Source organism: Chenopodium quinoa, unplaced genomic scaffold (genome assembly GCF_001683475.1).
Source record: "Chenopodium quinoa cultivar QQ74 unplaced genomic scaffold, ASM168347v1, whole genome shotgun sequence".
NCBI classification, from domain to species: Eukaryota; Viridiplantae; Streptophyta; class Magnoliopsida; order Caryophyllales; family Amaranthaceae; genus Chenopodium; species Chenopodium quinoa.
The window spans coordinates 3,022,137-3,045,063 of NW_018743033.1; the positions used below are offsets into that span (position 1 = coordinate 3,022,137).

The 22,927-nt window shown below is 32.9% G+C and overlaps 1 protein-coding gene across 1 annotated transcript; it reads right to left on the minus strand.

Moving 5' to 3' along the window:
* Positions 1–11,268: 11,268 nt before the first annotated feature.
* LOC110730611 lies at positions 11,269–19,548 on the minus strand. Its single transcript, XM_021910436.1, has 8 exons — positions 18,945–19,548; positions 18,574–18,640; positions 18,045–18,283; positions 17,003–17,204; positions 15,732–15,860; positions 15,214–15,308; positions 15,011–15,126; positions 11,269–11,935 (listed from the first exon to the last, which is right to left on the minus strand). The coding sequence occupies exons 1-8, from the start codon at positions 19,329–19,331 to the stop codon at positions 11,869–11,871; spliced, it is 1,302 nt and encodes a 433-aa protein (XP_021766128.1). The 5' UTR covers positions 19,332–19,548; the 3' UTR covers positions 11,269–11,868.
* Positions 19,549–22,927: the final 3,379 nt, after the last annotated feature.

Consider the following 22,927-nt stretch of genomic DNA (forward strand, 5'->3'; position numbering starts at 1 on the left):
CATTCGAACATCAACGATTGCCGATAATTGCCCTTGAAGGTTCGCCCTCCTCTGCTCCAGATACTGACGGTAAACGTGCGAAAACGAAGAGCTACCATTGTTACCGACCATTGCGAAGAAATGATCGGAAAATTAAATTCTCCATTAAAAAACCTTTCGAATTACCAGAGAAATTTCAGAGGAAAAAAATTTGGGATACCAAGGAAATGCTACACCTTTGGGTTTAATAGCAATCAAAAAAAGATCACTTCCATGCCTTTTTGCAAACTTTTATTACAGAAAATGCAATTCACATTACCTAAGAAACTCTTCGACTCTCATTGTCCAATGGCTTTTTACTTGCTATATAAGTACTACATGAAACACTCTAAAAATAGAAAAAAGAGCTACGTACTACTTATTTGTACGTAATAGTAATATCCGAAAACAATCGCGCGCCAATTTCTAGCAATTTACATTTGCTTTAATTTTTTAGCCAAATGCGCCTATGTATATTATACAACTAATTAACACAGAACACGCTTTCCAACAAAATACTTTAGCTATTTTACTTTTCATAATTTTCACCTTAAGTCCTTTTTATGTAATTCCTATTATCATTTTTCATTACAAAAATGTTTACCGTTATTTGCTTAACAAAGTATTATTACAAAATTAGACCTTCTACCTAACTTTAATTTGTTTTACATTTCTCCAAGAAAAATGCGTACTACGAAATATTGATTTATCTAAATTGAGTAAGATCAAATAGCCTTTGTTGTTGCCAAAAAAAAAAAAAGAAAGAAAAAAACGTACATGAAGTCATTTTTATTATTCAATGTACATATTGCCGCAAAAGCTACATGACGAATAAGTAATCATTTTTAAACAATAAAGTTTTTCATGAAGTTAAAATCATCCTAATCGCTAAAAATAAACTTATTTCCAATTTTTATTGACACGATGTTTACCGACTAAAATTCAAATTGTAAGTCAACAATACAATTACTTTAATATAACTAATAAAAATTAGTATTCAACAAGAAATAGATAGAGTAAAGTGACTGTTACAAAGTATTACAACAAAAATACTATTCGGCTAATTTACAAAAAAAAAAAAAAAAAAAAAAAAAAAAAAAAAAAAAAAAAAGCATCAACTAAAATATTTCCTCTCAAGATACTTATGATTTTATCAACTACAATGCATAGACTTTCCACATTTTTAAAATCATTGCCTTTACAATTCTTATGTTTAGCTTGTTCAATTATATTCTCCATATAATCAATCATATTTAGAAGGAAAAATTGGCCGCAACAACACCAACTATTACAAAGGTGCGTGTAGTAGCACAACCTTTCAAGGGTACAGTCTACATCACAAACTATGTACTTGGGTGCACATAACAACATGAATGACACCAATAGACTAAGATTTCATGGGAAAAATGGAATATTCATTATTTTATTATTGTTTAAATATTTTTTAAACTTACATGATTTCCCATTATACATGACTAAGTTAGCCTTTACTTTTATTAAATATTTTCATTTAAACACTTCTTAACCTCCACCATTAAAGCGAATTCCTTCAAAAAGTTTTCACTATTATCAATTACTTTTTTTTTTAATAGATCGATCTCATGTAATTGATTTAGTTACTTCTCCCTCTCCATTAGTCAAATACTAAGTTGATAAATAAAAAAATAAAAAAAAAACATCCGAAAACCATTTCGTTCCTCTAAATTTTAGGATAAAAAGTCTATTTCTAATACCATGCAAGTCCACAAATTGCTTCAAAATACTTAATTCTTCAAAAAACAATTTCAGAATCAGATTTTTGGATAGGCCAAATTGATTTTTTTTTATTTTCAATGTACAACACTTTAATGGTGGAGGTTGAGAGAGATAGTAATTTAAAGGGAGAAAATTAAATACAGGAAGAGGAAATTAAGACAATCACATGAGATGTTAAAAAAAAGTAACAGAAGAAACAAACGAAGGAAAATAATGGCAAAAACTTTTTGAAATAATCCCTTTAATGATGGAGGTTGAAAAGTGATGTTTAAAGGAAAACAATCAATAATGGAAGAGAAGACTACATAGTCAAGTGAGATGGAAAATCAAGTAGAATGGAATTAATAAAAATATATTAAATTATGTATAAAAAGCATTAAAAAATATTAAACAAAAATTTCACTTTTTGATGAAATATGAGTTTAGTTGGTGACATTTATGCTTTTATTTGCACCCAAGTGTATAGTTTGTGATGTGGAGTGCACCATCCAAAAGTTGTGCTGTTGCACGCACCTTTGTCATAGTTGGTGTCGTTGCGGCCAATTTTTCCTATTTAGAATACATGAACTTGTTTGACATTTAATTTTAAATCCACCGCCATTAACTCTTTGACTCTAAAATAAACCTACAAGTAATGTATAAACATGGCAAACAAAGACTAGCACTGTCTATAATTAAATTTAGGATTTTTTTTATTTTTTATTTTTTTTTTTTTTTTTTTTTTTTTGTAATTGTCAATGATTTTGCATATGTTACACTCACACAAATAGTCAAGGGATTTATATAAATAATATTAATACAAAGCATTAGAACATTATATGGGCTAGCATTTGGGCCTACAAAATGATGTGCATATATTATTCAACAAATGAGCCGAGCCTACAGGTATGTTATCAAAATTTAAAGCCCTATCTATTTACTACATTTGAACTTTTGACAAGCTTATGCATTTGAACTTACATGCAAATCATACAATGTATTCTGCATGGTCTTACTGATTTGCTTCTTCTTTTCAACTTCATGCATGGTAAACAAAATGATTAGTTTTTTACATTCTTTTCTTTTTTTGATTTAAATTATTCCTTGATAGATTAAACTTAATTTTTTTTTTTTTAAATAAGCTCATTATCAAGTTCTTTGGTATCATAGCCATGATCGACAATGCACACATATTTAATAAACACCCAAACAAGCACTTCTTTTCAAAATCATTACCTCCTTGAAAAAAAAAAAAAAAAAAAAAAAAACCCACATTGCGACAACCCGAGAAACAATTACACCCTAAAATTCTAACTAGCACCGCACGTAACGCTCGCGACGAACTCCCTAGTTACTATAGAAATGACGAAAGGAATGAATTAGACTATGTTCTATTCGACTATATTTTTGTGAACTTATTTATAAATTTTAGTGTATGGAAAAACTAAGTTTGTTTAGAGGAAAAAAAAACTTGTCATATTTTCTTGTGTCTATTCAAACACTTAGGGAAAAATAGGCCAAAAGGGTGAATATAACATTGGAATTTTTATATTTACCACCTTTGAAAGTAAGGGAGGTCTATTGTAAAAAATGACACCATAACATAATGATGTGTCATATTATGATTGGTCATTTTTTGATTTATTTTTAGAATTCTAAATGTACAATGCATGTATGTATAATTGCAAATACATGTGTTTTTTTTAGAGAATAAGTAATTATAGTTTTTTAAAATTTATTTTTATCATTTTAAAATCATTTTCAAAAATTAAAATATAATTAAAATTTAGAAAATAAAAAATTCATTATTGTTCTTCATTGTTCTTCATTCATGATCTTAATTAACCACCCCAAAAATCTTGTATAATCTATTCAGAATTCAGACCGAAATTCCGTCTAAAGATCGGACTGATTGCATTGGTTTTCGAATCTACTTCCATGATTCGTATACAAATTTCGTTTTAGGGTTCGAATGATAATTTTGATTTATGTAAAAATCAAGTTGTTTGATGGTTTTGAGGATGAAAATAGCCTTAAGAGCGTGTAGTATGATGATCTTAAACACATATCATTCAATTTTTTTAACAGGTCAATGAATAACGAGGGTGTGCTCTGCGATTTAGAGTTCGAAATATTTTTCTTTGCAAACCTGTTTGATCCATAATTGAGGTTTGCGATTATTGTAATCTATTTGTGGTTAGGTAATTACATGTATTTAGTTAGGTTATTACTTAAAAAATTTAGTTTTAATTTGTAGTTGGAATCTGCTTGTGTATAAGGCATTCATCAGTATTAGTTTTGGTCATTACTTACAAAATTAAGTTTTATGTTTTAATTGGAATCTGCTCGTGCTCAAGGCACATATGAATTACCCTAATAATTGCGTTTTCATTTTTAGTGGAAATCATAATTTTACGCTAATCATATAACAAAAAAAAATTATGGAATTCTTATCATATCATTTTGGTAAAAACGTTTATGGGATTATTATCTTATTATATTTTGGAAAAAATATTTTTGAAATCTTGGGCATATAAATTAATTAGTTCCTATAATTTTGGTATATTCCTAATTAGCAGTTTATATGATTTGTATACAAATATAGCTTTGTTATATATATGATATAAAAATATCTAAGTACATTGTTATGATTAGTGAAGGTTTGACCAAAAATTTTAGTTTTGAAAGATTATTATTGATCTTAATTATAGTTTAATGGCTATTCATAAAAAAATTATAGTTTAATGATTTCAATTTTAAAAAAAAATAAATAAATAAAAAATAGCGGTCACCTAATTTCCATAATAACATTTGCCCCCTTTTTTTAGCAATTTTATAGAGAAATATTCTCTCTCAAAAAAATTCCTTTATGACATTTAAGAGAATATAAAAAAATAAAATAAAACAAATTTAAGCATAATTTTAGGAACCATATATATATATATATATATATATATATATATATATATATATATATATATATATATATATATATATATATATATATATATATATATAACTTTCTTAAATTACATGTCGTATACATCTACATCCATAATTTTAGGACCCATCTTTTTTATTATCGTTAAGGAACACTTTTTTTGCCATTTTTATATACATTATATATTTATATTTTTGTTTACATAATTATGCCTACACGTATATATGTATTAGCTATTTTTTTACCATATATATATACATATATCTCGCAGTTATTTTTGTATACAAGTCAAATAAACAGGTACAAATTTAATGAGGGCTCCAATTCAAAAACATTCAAAAATCGCTTAAAAATTTTCAATTAAAATACCGCTTTAAATTTCAAATTTATAAAAGGGATTTCTTAAAAATAAAACGAAAATGAAGGGATTTGTTTTTAGAACAAATTTAAATGAGGGGGTTATTAAATAAAATAAAAAAAAATTCGAAAAATGCATTAAAGTTTTCAATTTCATGTAATACTATATACTTAGATTATGACCTATAATGGTAAAGGTTATTACCTTGATATGTAAAACTAAATTATGATTTGTTGAATTCAAAATAATACTTTATTGTCTTTATAGCTAATGAATTGAAGTTCATTTTACTTAAAAAAAAAATTTAGGTAATGGTTTAAAATGATGAATTGACAATTAGTTTGCAATTGGTGTAGCTCTATGATTGTTTAACCATAAGTTTTTACCATTACTATTAAAGGTTAATACTTTGAAATATCAAAACACCTTATTTTTTAAAATATGTATCTATGAAACTAATTTCAATCATCATCATTCAAAAAAAAATATCAAAAAAATATCAAACTAGTATGTAACTAGTTAAAAAAACGTATGTTACAAATCTAATTCGAAAATTAGTTTTCCATTAGAGTTGGATTGGAGTAAGGCTAATGTTGTTTAATATATGTGATCTATAATATTATTTATTGAACAAGTACGGGTGTAAATGAATAGAGCCGATCAATAACCTACTCAGGTTCAAGCTCGGTTGAAGCTTTGTTCGTTGTTCTCATATGAAATCTCGGATTGTGCATGGACCCGCCTAAGTTAAATGAACATGAACATAATACTCGGCTTAGTTCATATACACCTGTATGAATTGAACAAGCATTAAATTTTAGCCATTACTCCCATCGTTTCATAATACTCGCAAACTTTTCGTTTTCATCCGTTTAAAAATAATTGCAATATTTCCTTATTTTGTAATGACCTAGAATTACTTTCTATTTCTATCAACCCTACTTACACTACTTTTTCTTACTACATTTCTTTCACCTACTAACAATTAAATATATCTTTAGTAACCATACTTTATATCAAACAATTCTCCTTCTGGTCACAACCCTATAATTTTCCAAAAACTTTTAGCCAACCCCACTGTTGAGATTATTATGAAACATATGGAGTATTTATTTTCTAACAATATATAAGTATATTATAGTATAGTGTGAGAAAGTATAACATAATTTAATATTTTGTCACGTCCATAATATAATAAGGTTAATACCAGAATATAAAAAACATTGTTTTTCTATGTAATGACCAAACATAGTTTAAGTCATTACCTAACCCGCAAACAAGTTCGAGAAAACTTAATTACATTTATCGGATCAAACAAGGGTTGCGGTAGGTAAAAATATGCGACCACTTTATCTTCTACATACAAACTTGATACTCCTTGTTCTTTGACAAAATTACACAATTTGAGTCCACAAAAATCGTATTTTCGAACCATTCAAAGCGGAATTTGTCCTTTGCAAATACTTATAAATGAGATTGTTGTTGAGATATTTTTATGAACGAAAACTTAAAATCAAAAACTGCAAAAAACACAATTTGTTTACGAATTTTTATCCCAATTTAGTCTGGATTTGTGAATTCATCAACAACTAAGAACTAACATTGATTTTGGGAATAGGGGCTAATCTATGACATGATTGAAGAACATTGATGAACAATATGAACAATAATGAACGATATGAACAATGATGAACGATTGTTGAACAATTAGAACAATGTTAAACGATTTTAATTTTGTGATTTTTAATTATAATTTATTTTTTTGAAGAACGATTTTAAATTATAATTATAAATTCAAAAATTAATTAATATTACAAAAAAATAGATTTTCATAATTTATAATTGTGTATTTCTAAAAAAATACATGTATTAAAAAATTACAAAAAATACAATTTTAATACATTTATGAATATTAAAAATAATTCAAAATAAAAATACTAAATATAGGCCAATCAGATTTTGCCACATCAACAAATTGTAGTGTCATTTTTAAAGAATGACATTGTAGAATTTTCATTGAAAGTAATATGATTGTCTTTCAATTTTCCGCGTTTAAAAATAATCACATACTTTAATGGTATAAAATGTGCATGCAATGACAAGCATGAAATTTCAATGTTACAATTAAAAGTCAAAGAAAGTTATAGTAGTAAAAATAAAAAAAATTAAAAAAAAATCACATCTCTTAATTTAAAATACTCGTAACTAAGAATTAGCCTTGAATTATTTTTTTCAAAAAAAAAAAAAAAAAAAAAAAAAAAAATGAATTAGCCTTGAACACTTGGTTGCCTCGGAACAACTCTTAAAGGGAGCTTGAATGTTGTAGTGGTTGCCAAAGAAAGGGGTGGAGAATGGTGGAGTGGTTGGCATAGAGAATTAGAGGGCTCCAAATACCTTGACAATGAATAAGATGATAATGAACCGAGCCAAGCCAAGATATTTCATTGGGCTTATTTTCAAATATAGGTCAACCTTAAACCCTAAGTCAGTTAAACAATTTAACCAAACTACCATTCATTTTTTCATTATAAATACCTGTAATTCATGTATTTCAAAAAAATTGACAAAATTAATCCTAACTATGATTAACGCTTCACGTCACCAAGTAAGTATTTGGTCTAGTTTATAGAAGTTAGATATTGTAAATTTGATTAATCTCCTACTAGAGAAATTTTGGGGCGGAGTATTTCCTTACCCTTTCTTCCTACGTACAATCAAAAAGCCTTACCTGTTAACTCGAGAAATTTTAACTTGTGTGACATACCAGCATGGTAGCCTAAGAGGGGTAGGGTGTCTTCTCCTCATGTATCCAAAGAAATTAAAATAATACGATCAAACTTACCAAGTCAGAGTTTCTAAGCATTTTAGGACCAGACAACCAACAACACCTTAGTCGAAAAATGCTCCATTATTTTTCTATTTTTTTATTTTTCTTTTTTGAGAAAAAAAATGCTCCATTATTTTATTAAGTCATAGGAAATTAGAACCCAACTATTGGGTGCGGACCTCCGCACCCAATGGTTTGTGCGGCCATTCACCGTTTTTCGCTATTCAGAAGAAAAGTGAACCTCTTTCTCCTCTGCCATCACATGCAAACAAATCGAAGTCGAACAGTGAGTTCTGCCCCCCATGAGTTCTGGACATGGAAGATCGGGCCACCGTGAGTTCTGGGTCAAGATGATCGGCGATAATGGACATGGAAGATCGGGCCACCATGACATGGAAGATTGGTTGCAGGTGGTTGTTGTGGGGATGCGGGTTTTGGTGGCTGGAAATTAAGGGGCTGATTTGCTTGTGATTGGTGGTCAATTGGTGGTCGATTGGTTGGTGGGTTCGGTGGTTTGTGGGTGTGGTGGCCTAGGTTCGATGCTTTTGTGGGTGCAGTGGCCTGGATTCGGTGGTTTGTGGGTGAGGTGGCTTGAGTTCAGTGGTTGAAGAAGAAGGAGAGGGAGTGAGGGGCGTGTTTGAGAAGTTGCTAACAGGAGAGAGAAAGAAAAAGAGGAAGATGGGGAAAGAGGAGAGAGAATGAAATTAAAATAGTTTGTATTTGTATATACTTTGTACATCAGCTAATACAAGTAATATATCAGCCAATTAATATTTTGTATCAGTCAACATTAAAGACATTAATAAAAACGTATCAGCCAATAAAAGGAATATATCAGCCAACAAAAGGTACTTATCAGCTAACAAAAGGAACATATCAGCCAACAAAGGATGCATATCAGCCAACAAAAGGATGAAATCAGCAAACAAAAGCAACATGAACAAAATAAACATATCAGCCAACAAAATGAAACATATAAGCCAACAATTAAAATATACATATCAGCCAACAAAATAAATATATCAGCCAACTAAAGAAACATATAAACCAAATGATGTCTGATATCAGCCAACAAAAGGAACCTATCAAAAATTAAAAAAAATATATCCACCAACAAAAAAAAATATATTAGTTAACATAAAAATCATATCAGCCAACAAATGAAATATATCAGCCACACGGAAATTTGTACACAGACATCCACATGAAAATTTGCATGCGGACATCCGCACACAATAGCTTCTCTCAATAGATAGTCAACTCTAGGTAGAAAAATTCCATTATAATTTGTACATGTTTGACAAAACGATAAGTTTACAATTCTCATCAATACATTTGACAAAATGTTAAGTTTGTTATTCTCATCAAACACTTGTAACTAAATCTAACTAAATAGCTTAACATGTTCCAATTCTATCATTTCTATGTATAATATTAGAAAGTTATTATCAATTTAGACTACTTAGATACGATTTTGAATTTCATGAAAGCATTTGCAAACGAGTTCTATTTTGTATTGTTGATGACGGGGGACTTTTAATTATTAATTAAAGAAAAATTTTATTTAATGACTTGCTAAAGTAGTTCCATAAAACCACGGAATATTTTGAAAATGACCCATTCACCCCTATAGTTTGGATGAAATTTTTTTTTTATTGGACATATTGAAAATAATTGGGATTATTCTCATCAATATTTTCAAAAAATTAGAATTTTTTTTTGCAAGCTAAGTACAATAATCAATTCGGCGATTTCACCAAATGCCACTGAATTTTTTAAAATTCACCAAATGCCAATAAATTTTCACAAATTCACCAAATGCCAGCGAGATTTTTAAAAATTCACCGAATATCATTAATGACTAACGGCTGTTAATTTCGTTAGTCATTAGGATTAAATCATGATACGTGTCATGATATGATTAGTTATTCATTTTCATTATTTATTTTAATTAATAAAAATAACATTTTTTTCGATCTTTGTGACAAAAATTGCTTGAGTAAAGTTTTGGGGTCATTTTGACCCTATATAGATTCAAATTAAGCTCGGAATTGGGAAAAAAAAAAAAAAAAAGTAAATGCCCCATTTTGTGTATCGAAAATTATCTCAATTAGCACGCCGTTATTTTTTAACCATGAAAATTGATTGGGTAAGATTTTGGTGGTTATATTGACTCTTAAAGGGTGCAAATTAAGCTCAAAATTGGCAAAAAAAAAAAAAAAAAAACCGTAAATGCCTCGTTTTGTGTGTCGAGAAATATCTCGATTTGCGTGTCGTTTTTAACTATGTAAATTGTTCAGGTAATGTTTTGGCGGTCATTTGGGTCCTTTATGGATCCAAAATAAGCTCAGAATTGGCAAAAAAAAAATGTAAATGCCTTATTTTGCATGTTAAGATCGTAATTTTTTTATCGTAAAAATTGCAAAACGGGGCATTTACTTTTTTTTTGCCAATTTCGAGCTTAATTTGAATTCGTAAAGGGTTAAAATGACCCCCAAAACCTTACCCGATCAATTTTCATGGTTAAAAAATAACGACACGCTAAACGAGATATTTTTGGACACACAAAACGGGCCATTTACGATATTTTTTTTTTTACCAATTCCGAGCTTAATTTGAACCCGTAAAGAGTCAAAATGACCCCAAAAACTTTACCCGAGCAATTTTCATCACGAAATTGAGAAAAAATGTTATTTTATAAATTAAAATAAATACTTAAAATGAACCAATCATATCATGACACGTGTTATGATTTAATCCTAATGACTAACGGAGTTAACGGCCATTAGTAATTAATAGCATTTGGTGAATTTTTTAAAAGCTTGATAGCATTTGGTGAATTTGTGAAAACTTTATAGCATTTGGTGAATTTGTGAAAAACTCAGCGACACTTGATGAAATCGCCGTAAATCAATTTTACACACCAGGCACATCTGACGTTCAATTGGGGAACTTGACTGGTTTTCTTTAGAAAATGGGAGGACTTCGTAAAATATTGATTCAAGCCAAACAATACAGGACCAGATAGGGTCATTATCAATTTATCATGCATCACCAGAGGTTGAACAAGTTTCCAAACTATTCAAGCCCTGTAGTTAAAATAGAACCACCCTCCATATTTAAGCAACAAGCCGCAAGTGTTTTCCATTTAGTCGAGCTTTAGATGAGATGATAACTCGTAGTTCTCGTAAAACTTTAACTCTTCCATGGAGATTATTCCAAACTTAAATTTACAAGGGTGTTGAGACTTACGGAGTGACACTCTTCTGAAGATTTTATTTTGGAAGATGATGTGGTAAGCAAGGAGTGTAGCACAGATCTCACAATTTCAATTGAATCTGAGAGTCATGATCTACTTTCCTGTTCTAATTTGTACATGATGCTACAAGATTAGGATAAGGCATTCTTGTGCCAATGTGCTTTCATTTGTAATGTGTTTCATCCACTAAGCATTGCGCAATCATTCATATTACAGCTAAAAGCACTTATAAAGTGACAAGGGGCTTTGCCCACTCTCAAAAATTCAAACAGGAAATACATAATTTGTATATACAAGCAGCTCAGAAACACGTGCTTGCCGGGGGAAAAAAATAATGGCACAATGGCTTAATATACCTCATTTCTTCTTGCCAGATATATCATATCAAGGACAACCTATAAAACAAATTATAATTTGGCCATTTTCTAGGTAATTCGCTTTCCAAGATTCACACAAACCAATGGGTCAATTTCAGATACTGAAAGTAAAAATACCATTAGTTTCAGGTAGTTCACCTAACGGGATATTCTTGCAAGCCTCCTCAGTACCATGATAACCAACAATCCTAGAGTGCTAGACCACCTAGAAGCTTATCTGTCATTACCATCATGCTGAGTTTTCACCGATGCACAACAGTCGACAGATTCATAACATTGGATTGCAAACAATCTCCTTGCTCTTTTCTGATGTTCTTGTTAGTCGCTAAAATTATAGCCAGAAAAACAAAGGATTCATGTTCTCCTCTCTGCCTTCCTATCACTTGTTCTTCTCTCCTCTGCTTCCCGACGTTTTTGTTGCCTGAAATTTTGTGAGGGTCAGATATTAGCCCAAGGTACCAGGAGTCAATGTCAGTAAACAAAGAATACAGTCAAACCATGGTCAGCCCAGCAAATCACTCGTACTATACGAAAACCATCTTCAAATCTACAGCTGGCATAAAATTCAATGTCTTCATATCAGGTGAACACAAGGACTTCAATATTCTACTGTTATTCGACTAGAAGCCTTGATATAATAATTATTTGACTAACGGTAAAAGTGTAAAACACAGTGCTATACTGCTATACCAGATGCATAACTTTAAGAAAAATATAGATTAAGCCACATGAAAACTTGAACAGTGCAATATCAAATTATACTCATGAGACCTATTTTTAACTTTGATCCTTTTAGGCGAGTAGACTAAAGAGGGTCCACAAAGCACTGGAGCAGAGATATTCCATCCAGGAGAGTTTATACGTGCAGTCGTGCATTGTGAATTAAGCCCAGCACTTTATCCTACTTTTCTAGGACTACCAGAAATAACCCCAAAGAAAAAGATGATCAGCATGCTACAGATGATAGATGATTAATGACAAAGCCTCTTGGAGATTTCATTTACCAGGCTTCAACAAAAACCCTTAATAGGTAAATAACTAAACATCACATGTGTTTTCCTACCATGGATCTGTTGGAACTCCAAAAAGAGCCAGAATTCAGAGCACCTGTGACAAAGGATCAATATTCTATGGCTTATACTCTATGATACAATCATCACAGCAAGAGCCACAAGGACTATCAAGAGCCATACCTACATAACATTTTTACCACAAATTTAGGTAACTATCACACTTTGGAGACCTAAAAGTATACCTTAATATAACTTAATCTCATAAGCGTCTAACAGACAGCCAGAGACTAACACAGCCATTTAATACCCAATCCTCATCCATATTGATACCTACCACACTCACTTTGATGGGATTTAGGAAGCCTTTATCAATCAGTCTTAAAAGCCTATACAGCACATCACAGGATACATTCTCATTCTTGTTCAATCTCTTAAGTTAAAGAAATGTGCCACTACCAACAGATTGCAGTAATACCTTGACAAAATTATCACTTCAATCATTTGATGTCAAAACGAGCATATACACAATCCAAGCAACTGTCAATTAAATATTTATATAATCCATCAAAAAAACTGCAGACTTCTATTTTGTCAGCTTCTATTAACTCGTTCACATAAGAGCCAGGTCACAGGGTGTCGATTAACTTATTCTCCAGGTTATCACCAATCACCAGCATAAAAATGGCAGACATTAAGGATGATTTGAGATGCACCTAGCAAAGCTATTCACTTCCAAAATGAAAGATTTTACCCCCCCCCCCCAAAAAAAAAAAAAAAAAAAAAAAAAACAGAGAGAGAGAGAGAGTAATGATCATGAACCCAGCATGTGCCACTAAATTAGGGATTGTTCCGTATATACTTGATTCCTCAACAGCTTTCAAAAAAAAACAAACTTGATTTCTCAACACAAGCATAATACTAAGCACACTATTAATACCTTGTTTGATATGCCATTATTGATAGAAATATAGAATTTTCATTATCCATGATAAATTGTAGAAACTACGTTGTGATGTTAAGATATAGAAAATATAGGGATCAGTATTGCCAGGAGGGTATGGACCACCAATAAACCATAGGTTCGTAGGTGTCCGAGTCCCTCCACAAGGACGCTGCATCATTTTCCAGTCAATGGAATATACCTCACCCAAAATAGCAAAATAATTCTTGAACACCAAAGTTCAAACACCTCTCACATAGTATTTACACTATATGAAGCTTAGAAACATTTTAAAGCCTGACTTTTATTTTATTTTTTTCAAAACGTTTCAGAAACTAACAGCCCAGAAACAGGTAGAGTACTTTTTCTTCATATACTCGTAGTTCCTCAATCCCACTATTTGTCCACATTGACTTTTAACAAACATAATAAAGTGTGCTTAAAAGAGTCAACATTAACCTTTTTTTGTGGTAAGAAAGTATAAGGAAAAGGGATTGTATGAATATCACCAACTAACCTAACGGTATAGGAATAAGTTTTATAAAACCCAAAATAAAAATGGAAAAAATCAGTAAGACCCGGGTAGTATAAGTGATATTTCTTCCAAAAACAAGATTCGAGATTCATTGACAATCAATCAAAGCCTTAATCCCAAGTCTGGATAAAGGAGGAGGGTTTTGGTAGGCCAGTGACAGCCAGTGTAAAACTTTGTCACATCCCATGACATTTATTGACAATAATAAACCATAATTTTTGTTGAAAGAATTAAAAATTCCTCCTCCAATATTTATCAGTTGACTCAATTTGACTTCTAAATTAGTCGCCAACTCTCCCTTAACCATAATTTGTAAAATCTTTTATGATTTTGCTAAAAGAAAACTAAAAAATCAAACTGTCTGTGCATTGTTAAGCATCAACTGCACATGATGTAATCACTAAAAAATGCAGGAAGAATAATTAATGTTTAATTACTACTTCTATAATTGTTTCCCTATTCTGGCAACCAATATATCTTGTGGATGACCACACGGAATAATCAAATTTGGTTCATGTAGCCAACCCCACTTATGGGATTAAGGCTTGATTGATTGATTGATTGATTGATTGATAGTTTGATAGTCTGTAACTCTGTATAGCAAAACACTTTGTTGGAAATTTGCAAAAAAACTTGTCATAACTTGATATAATCTATCGTGTCAGGCATATTATGTCTTTTTCTTTCCATGTCATAGTCATATTGGACGTGTAAACACATTTAGATTTCCACACCTTCATTGGCCTAACCTAGCGCCTCGCTCACCTCCTTGGAACTCAAAGCCTTGAAGATATATTCAAGATCCTACTTTGCGAGTACTTCTATCATGACGAAGATGTTTATAGTGTCTAAACAGCCAAACTACTATATTTATATCAGGATTTAAGAGATTCGATTTTGAAATCAGTTGAAGCACAAATCTGTAATGCACTATGAGGCCTAAAAAATCTAGAAACACTGAACCATGCACATCAGTGAATGAATGACAAGCAGTATAGGCAAACTCACGCAAAAGCAGCATATCCAGCTCCAGCATTAGCAGCAGAAAGGAGTGCTGCATGTGCTCCAATCGCAGATAAAGACTCCTGCCCACTGCCCGTCACATTCCTTCTATCGCCATCCACCTAAAACCAACCAACCATTTAAGAACAACTCAGTAAACTTCCAGACAGAAGTATCTACTAAATTATAGACTATAGATTGCATGAAACCTTGTCCCATTTTGATTTCTTGTTTTGTCGACCCTCCCGTGTCAACATGTCAGCTGAACCTGACTGCGATCCGGAAGAAGGCAGATTGGTAACTCCTGGAGACCACCATTAGCAAGGACACAATGTCAATTCCAGCTTAGAAATTACAAGAAACAATTATATAATGCATAAAACATATTGGTGAACAGATCAGCGAACAGATCAAGTATTTGACTTCATCTATTTCTCAATACTTGCATAAGTTTGATTTTCATGCATGCCAACACACAATGTTGACCATTAATAACTTCAATCAAATATTCGGGGAAGGGAAAGAAAAACAACTATAAATAGATTGATGATTTGAAAATGTAAATTAAGATAAAACCACAACAATTAAAATAACAACAGTTATTCACATATTAATATTAAAATGTGGTCTAGTTTAGCATATGTATAAGGTAAAAAGTCAGAATGATGTATTCAGAAATAAAGGAAGTATAAGCGAACACATTTGTTATAACGCACTAAAAGAGCACCTGGACTAGGCATAACTTTTTGTGAGGTAGAAACCATTCCAGCTTGTGTTCCCCCAGAAACAAAGTCAACCTTCTGATTTTTCTTCCTCTCTTGCTCCTTTCTTTCCATCTCACGCTTCATATCAGCTTCTGTTGTCAGAAAATAGGGAATAAGCACATGGGTATTATGGACATGGCAGCATAGGTAGTAATTGCAGGCTTGTAAAGGTGGGAGAAGGGGAAGATTTATAACCATTGCATATCACATCATTCTACAAAGAAGCTACAATGTATCTAGCTGACTAAAAACTAAATAACAAAGGAAACTTGCAAATTTTCCATACTTAGAAATGAGAATTACAAACAGGAACAACAGTTTAATCAATGGTTGGGTTTTTTCGATGATATGAGGATTTTTCAAATAAAAACCAGGGAAGTACCACTTAACAGGAAGGCCAGTGCACCCTACCTCAAAAAAAAAAAAAGCTCTCAAGATATCATGTACTGTATAGCTTATCTACCAATAGCAGAAACAAGTACTGCCAAAAAAAAAAAAAGGACTTGACTCTAACTGCACAGCAATCTTAACAAAACAATTTCAGTTTAGAAGCATTTAACAAAAACATGTTCCAAAATGATAAACCCCAGTTTTACAGCATTTCAAGCATAGATATCATCCAAAATTAATAGCAAACAAAACAATTTCAAAAATGAGTTTTCTAGAGTTGGAAGAGATTAAAAACATTGACGCTAACACATAGTAGTATATCAGAATCTAAAAGGAGCTAATCATATCCAGCTGATATGACAAAAAAAAGAGACCTAGATATATCCCTGAACTTCAATATTAGCATTTCTTACAGTAACAGCATTTGGTTTAAGCCTTTTAATTCCCTTTTGATAAGTGACAAGCGAATGCAATTAATAAAAACCAAAACAAAGTATCATTAATGCACAAAAGGAGGGCTATAAGGCATATCACCAAAAAATACAGCACTCAAGATATCATGTACAATTTTATACATATGTATAAAACACAGATGGATCACTGAACCCAGATGCACATCAATCCGAAACTTGAATCCTTGAAACATTTCATTACAAGTATATGTTCAATATTGCCAAAACGGAGAAGTTGCCTGGCTTGCATCTAAAATTTCATCACATATATAATCAAGAAAATGCAAAAAAAAAAAAAAAAAAAAAAAAAAAAAAAAAAAAAAAGCGAAAAAAACCTACAATTACATGCAAGACAGATGCAAAAAGATATGCTCTAAGAGATTGTTAACGACCTATTGCATCAAAGTAGTCGCTCTCGTCATAGCCATGTGGGTCAAATACATCTCTACTAAAGCATGACCCTATCTCATCAATATCTTGATACCTCACAGCATGGCGTAAGAAATCAGGGTTTCGATAGTCTTTTCTATTGCGAACCTCTACATTGAAGCTTTTTCCTTGCCTCTTCAGTGCAAGAAACCTATTGATCTTCTCCTGCAAAAACAAAAGACTTAACATAAACCTTTGGAAAGCAGAACAGGATCCTTGGCTAACACTTGAGCACATTAGAGATAATTACAATTAGACTTGGAAAAAGTTAACCTAACCCAAAAATAGCAGATTATGATTGGAATTTTCAACTTCTTAGTGACTGGGTTGACGTAGAGACGTAGAGCGTATCTAAATTACACAACGAAAAATTAGACCCAACTATGGATATATGAACATAAACAAGCATTAGACTCCTACTGTTTTCAAGAGACCCACAGGAAAACATTTTTCCAAAGTATAGTCTAATGCAATTAGAATTTACTGTTCTTTGTTTGAAGCTTTGAACTTCTTGCACCATGTAAGCAGACAAGCCTGATTGGTGCTTTTGTTTATGCATCAGATATGATCCATAAAACCCATGTCAAAATTAATTTATCAATTATAATTTCAAAAAGGCCCATCTCGACAGAAATAAGAATCAAAGAAGCACAGCCAATGCTTCTCCAATCCACCACAAGCAAGAATGCTGCTCAATTCTCACCATGATCAATAAAGTATCCTCCCTACCCATTAGGGCCATTACCACATACTCGTGCTCCCTTCAGGCCGCCCCTTACCTCTCTAAGAAAAGTTACTTTGGAGACAATCTATTTAAATTAATCAGGTGTCTTTTAATGCTTGGAAGTACAATTTCAAGCTGCCAAAATGGACCCAACATTAATGTTTGCAACCCAGTTATATTGTCAAGACTCATATATGATGAATAGTTTTTTAAAAAGCAAAAAATACAACTTATACATGAGATTGAACATGTTATGGGGCCTAGTAGAAGTAGATACTGACCTGTAATTCATCTGAACACACATCTTCTGGCGGTGGTCGCAGAAATTTTTGTAATGGGTCAGAACCAATTCCGTCCTCCCCAGTGAGATTGACACCTTCCCCAACCATAGCTTCTGATTCTTTCGTCACACTATGATCAAGTTGTAAAACATCTACGTGAGCAGACAACTGAGGAAAGTCAACCGGATTATTTGATGTCATGATCTGTACATTAGTTACAATTGTCCTCTGTTGAATATCTGCACCAAAGCACAAAACATATAGAGTCAATTATTTGGATACATCATACATGTTTTTATACTAAACAAATCATACACACTCCATCCCTTCACATTTCAAATATCAAAAGTACCATCATGTTACTATTTGTAAAGATAAAAAATAAATAAATAAATGAAAATCTGCAATATTTCTTGCTCATTAAAAAGACTACTTTAGCATTCTAGTTGCAACCTAACAGATTTTAAGCAGGAAACAACTATAAGGCTTAAGTTATGTTACTAAAACTTGCCAAATACACACTCCATACCATGAGTAATCGTGAGCTCTTCACCGTACGTGACTCGACCAGCACTCGTGCCTAATATCTCTCCATCCTGAAATCAAAAAACCACTGCAACTCATTCATTAACCATAACAACATAAGAATCAAACATTCATATTAATTAGAATCTTATGCACCAAATCATCCTCAACTTCTTACTTCATCTATAATACTAATAAACTAATTAACACTTTCCTCATCACCATCCTCACTATAAGAGCACCCTCTGCATTCGAATCACAGGCTATTCGAATTGCAGACGATTGAATAATCCTAACTCCCACCAAATTGACATCATAAACAAATTTCACAACCAAATTCAAAAAACAAAACAAAAATATAGAACTATATCATACCTCAGGAGACATAGCAACATCATCATGCGCATAATCAACAATTGTCGGCTTCTCTCTCCTCTGCCGCGACACATCCGAATCCAGCACAGAGCTCTGAGCCTGAACCGGCGTTGGCGGCTTTAAACTGCTCCATTTCATTGTCGAATTAGAGGTGAATCGTGTAGTAGTAGAGGTCGTAGTAGTAGTAGAAACTGCATTAGACGCGCCAACTTCATCATTCAGCTTCATATCTTCGTCTTCATTGTTGTTCGAACCTCGCAATTCTTCTCTTGGTTGAGATTCAGATTCTCTCTCCTTTTCGACGTCTTCGTCTTCCTCTTCGTCGTCGTCATCTTGGTATAAATTCAGCAAATTGAAAACCTCGGGTTCTTTCTTCTTGGACGCCATGTGAGAAATTCTAGGGTTTCAGAGAATTGAATTTTGAGTTGTGAATTAGGGGAGATATTAGGGTTTATAGGAGAGTGAATGTGAAATTTAGCTAGTTGAATTGAAAGAGAAAGATGTTGAATTTGAATGATTCGACTAAAAATCTAAAATCAAGACAAGTTCGGAGACGATTGAATTAGAGGACTGCCTGATTTTCGTAAACCTTATACAGAGTAATAATTTCCACAGACGCCGTTCTTTTGAGTTGTTACTCTGCTGAGATCTGCTCTGCTTTGCTAATGATACCCTCCAGGTTTTGACTTTTATCAATATATATGTCATTAAACTTTCATTATCACCGGTACACCTAAATTTTTCCCTAAATACCTACCGTGACCTTAACCGTTAAATAAACGGTAATGAGGCTTTGTGTTGGTCTGACTTGGCTTGACTAAAATGCCCCCCCATGCATTAACCCTCTCTCCAAGCGCAACCAACAACATTAAATACAAAAAATTTGATCGTTCATCTTCTTTACTCTCTCCCCTGTTCTTCTTTTTCTGTAAGACCCTAATTGACGCTGGAGTGAAGCAAAATCCTTAGAGATTTAGCGATACTTTGTGGATTTTAAAAGGTTAGTGCTTATTTCTCTCTGGAATTTTGGATTTTTTTGGTTTAAATTGTTAGGTTTAAGTTAATGTATGTATACTTGTGTAATTTGTTGGTTATGGGTACAATTTGTAATTGTTGTTGGATTTTGCTCTGAATTATTCTCGATTTCCATATGATCATGTTTGCGAGCTAGATTTTTTTAGATATATAATTCTATATGGTCATGTTTGCGTGTTTTTGTGTAATTGTGTTTGCATGTTGAACATAGGTTTAAATTAGTTTAATCTGATTTTGCAGAATGAGTGACAAGGTTGTGTTGAGATTTAAGTATAAGGTGCATAATGTTGACATTGAAGTTGATCCTATTACTTGCAACCTCATGGATTTGATGATAGAATTTGAAGATAGATTACAAAAAAAGGGAATAGTTTTATTGAACCCTATTTTTGCTTATGCTTATAAAGGCAAACATTGGCCTATAGATGATGATGGTGGGATAATTAGGATGTTTAGGACCTTCCCTGATGCTGATATTTATGAGATTTTGGTTGGGACTGCTGTAAATTCAACTTTCATGAATGATTTAGTGTCTGAGTTTAGGGGGAAAAAATAGCTGATGAACAAGCCAACCAAGCTTTACATGAACCACCTCCTCTTAATCAACCACCACCTAAAAATGTACCACCTCCTCTTAATCAACCACCACCTGAAAATATACCACCTCTCTTAATCAACCACCACCTGAAAATGTACCACCACCTCTTAATGACCAAGCTGCCAATCCTTTTGACCAAGCTTCTAACCCTTCTGCTGATGATGCAAACCCTGTTACTCCACTTCCACACCCTTCTAATTATGGAAGGAGCAAGCTACAACCTAGGAGGAGATTGAGACTAACATACCAATCAACTCCTCAAGCAACAACTCCTGAATCTCCTATTAACCCCTCATTAGAAGAGCTTGACAGTAGGATTTTAAACTATGACCCATATGCTACCTTCACTTATTTACATGAGGAGTTTGAACTGAATAGTGCTAACCAGTCTGCAAAAGATTACACTAAGGGTAGGAAGGAGTTTGAGAAGTACATGGAGAAGGTTAAGGGTAAGGGTAAGGAAGTAGCTTGTTCTTCTGGTGGTACAGCAAAAGGCAAGGGTAAGGGTAAGGAAGTAGCTGGTTCTTCTGGTGGTACAGCAAAGGGCAAGGGTAAGGCAAAAGCCATATGTTCTGGCGGTGAGAAGTCACCCCCATCTCCCATGTCACCACACACTGTTTTTAATACACTAGTTCTTACCAAGAAACCTACTGACATTTTTTCATCTAGTCCAAACACCAGAGGTCTAAATCCAACCACTAACCCCTTGCTTTTTTCTAGAAAAATTCCTAAGAGTACACAAATTCGGAAGGGCATTTGGACTGGTGCTAAGGTTAGAGTCAGTGCTAAGCCAAATCAGGTTGAGAAAAGCAGTGAACCAAATGCTAGAAGAAGAGTCAATTTTGTTAGTGACTCTGGTGGTGATGGGGGTTATGATGACAGTGATGATGGGGGTTGTGATGAGAGTGATGATGGGGATTATGATGACAGTGATGATGGGGATTATGATGATATTGGTGGTGTATCTGATGAAGATTCAGATGGTGAAGTCATCCCTGATGGTGATGTACCAGAAGATGAGTTGTTTGAGATGGGAGAGGTTCCCCACATAGAAGACAATTGGGAGCAGGGTTTTTGGTCTGGTTTTATAAATGATGATGACTACTTTCAGCAGCTGTATGGGCATGGTGAAATGTATGAAAAGGTGAAATTTGGGAAGATTGTACTTAGACCCTGGATGATTTTCATAGACAAGGCTCATTTAAGGGAAACTTTGAAAGATTATGCAGTGCAGGAAGGTTTTGCTTTACATGTTATTGCTGCAGACAATAAGAGATACACTGTGACATTTTATGCACAGTGTTGTGAGTGGAGATTACATGCCAGTAGGTTAGTTGATGGTAAGACATGGGCAATAAAAAAAATATGGTCAGATGTTCATAATTGTAGGGGTTTGGAAACCTACAACCCTATTTGTACTGTTAAGTGGGCTGCTCCTAAGGTGATGGAAGATATTAGGGCTGATCCAGACATTCCAGGCAAAGCGTTGAATGAACTCCTATTTCAGAGGTTTGGAATATATATGAAACAAGCTTCATTGTACAGGCTGAAGAGGTGTGTGATTGAAAAATTGTTTGGTGGTCATGATGAGTCTTACTCTCTTATGCGAAGGTATGCTGACATGATATGCTTAACTAATCCTGAGTCAAAGGCATTTGTAGCTTGGGAACTCAGTGAAAGCATTCCTAGGGTCAATCTGTTCTCAAGTATTTTCATAAGTTTTGCTAGACAATGGAAGGGTTTTCTGGGAGGTTGCAGGCCTTTGATTGGGGTTGATGGGGCACATTTGAAGGGCAACTATGGTAGTGTTCTGTTGTCTACAGTTGCATTAGATGGCAACAATGAAATTTATCCAATAGCATATGCCATAGTGAAAGCTGAAGACAAAGAAAGTTGGGCTTATTTCTTCTGGCATCTTTACAACATAGTCAAGCAGACAACATTGGACAATTATATCTGACAGAAAAAAGGTATACATTTCTTACCTGTTGAAATTAGCTTTTCTGTACATAAGTTTTTAGTACTAAACCCAGAGTATTTTGTGGCTTGCACCAACAGGAAGTTGATCTTGCTTTGACACAAGTATGGCCTGATGCAAAAAGGAGGTATTGCTGCAGACATTTGAGCAGGAATTACAAAAAAGAATTCCCAGGTCCTTTGATGTATACTTTGTTCTAGAGGGCATGCAATGCAACAAATTAGTTTACCTTCAGAAAAGCAATGGAAAAGTTGCAAAAGGAAGGAGGAGATGATGTTATGACTTGGTTTGCTGATTTAGGAGATCAGTCAAAATGGAGCAAACATAAGTTCGATCCAAATGTGTGCAATGACTCAAACACCTCTAATTTTG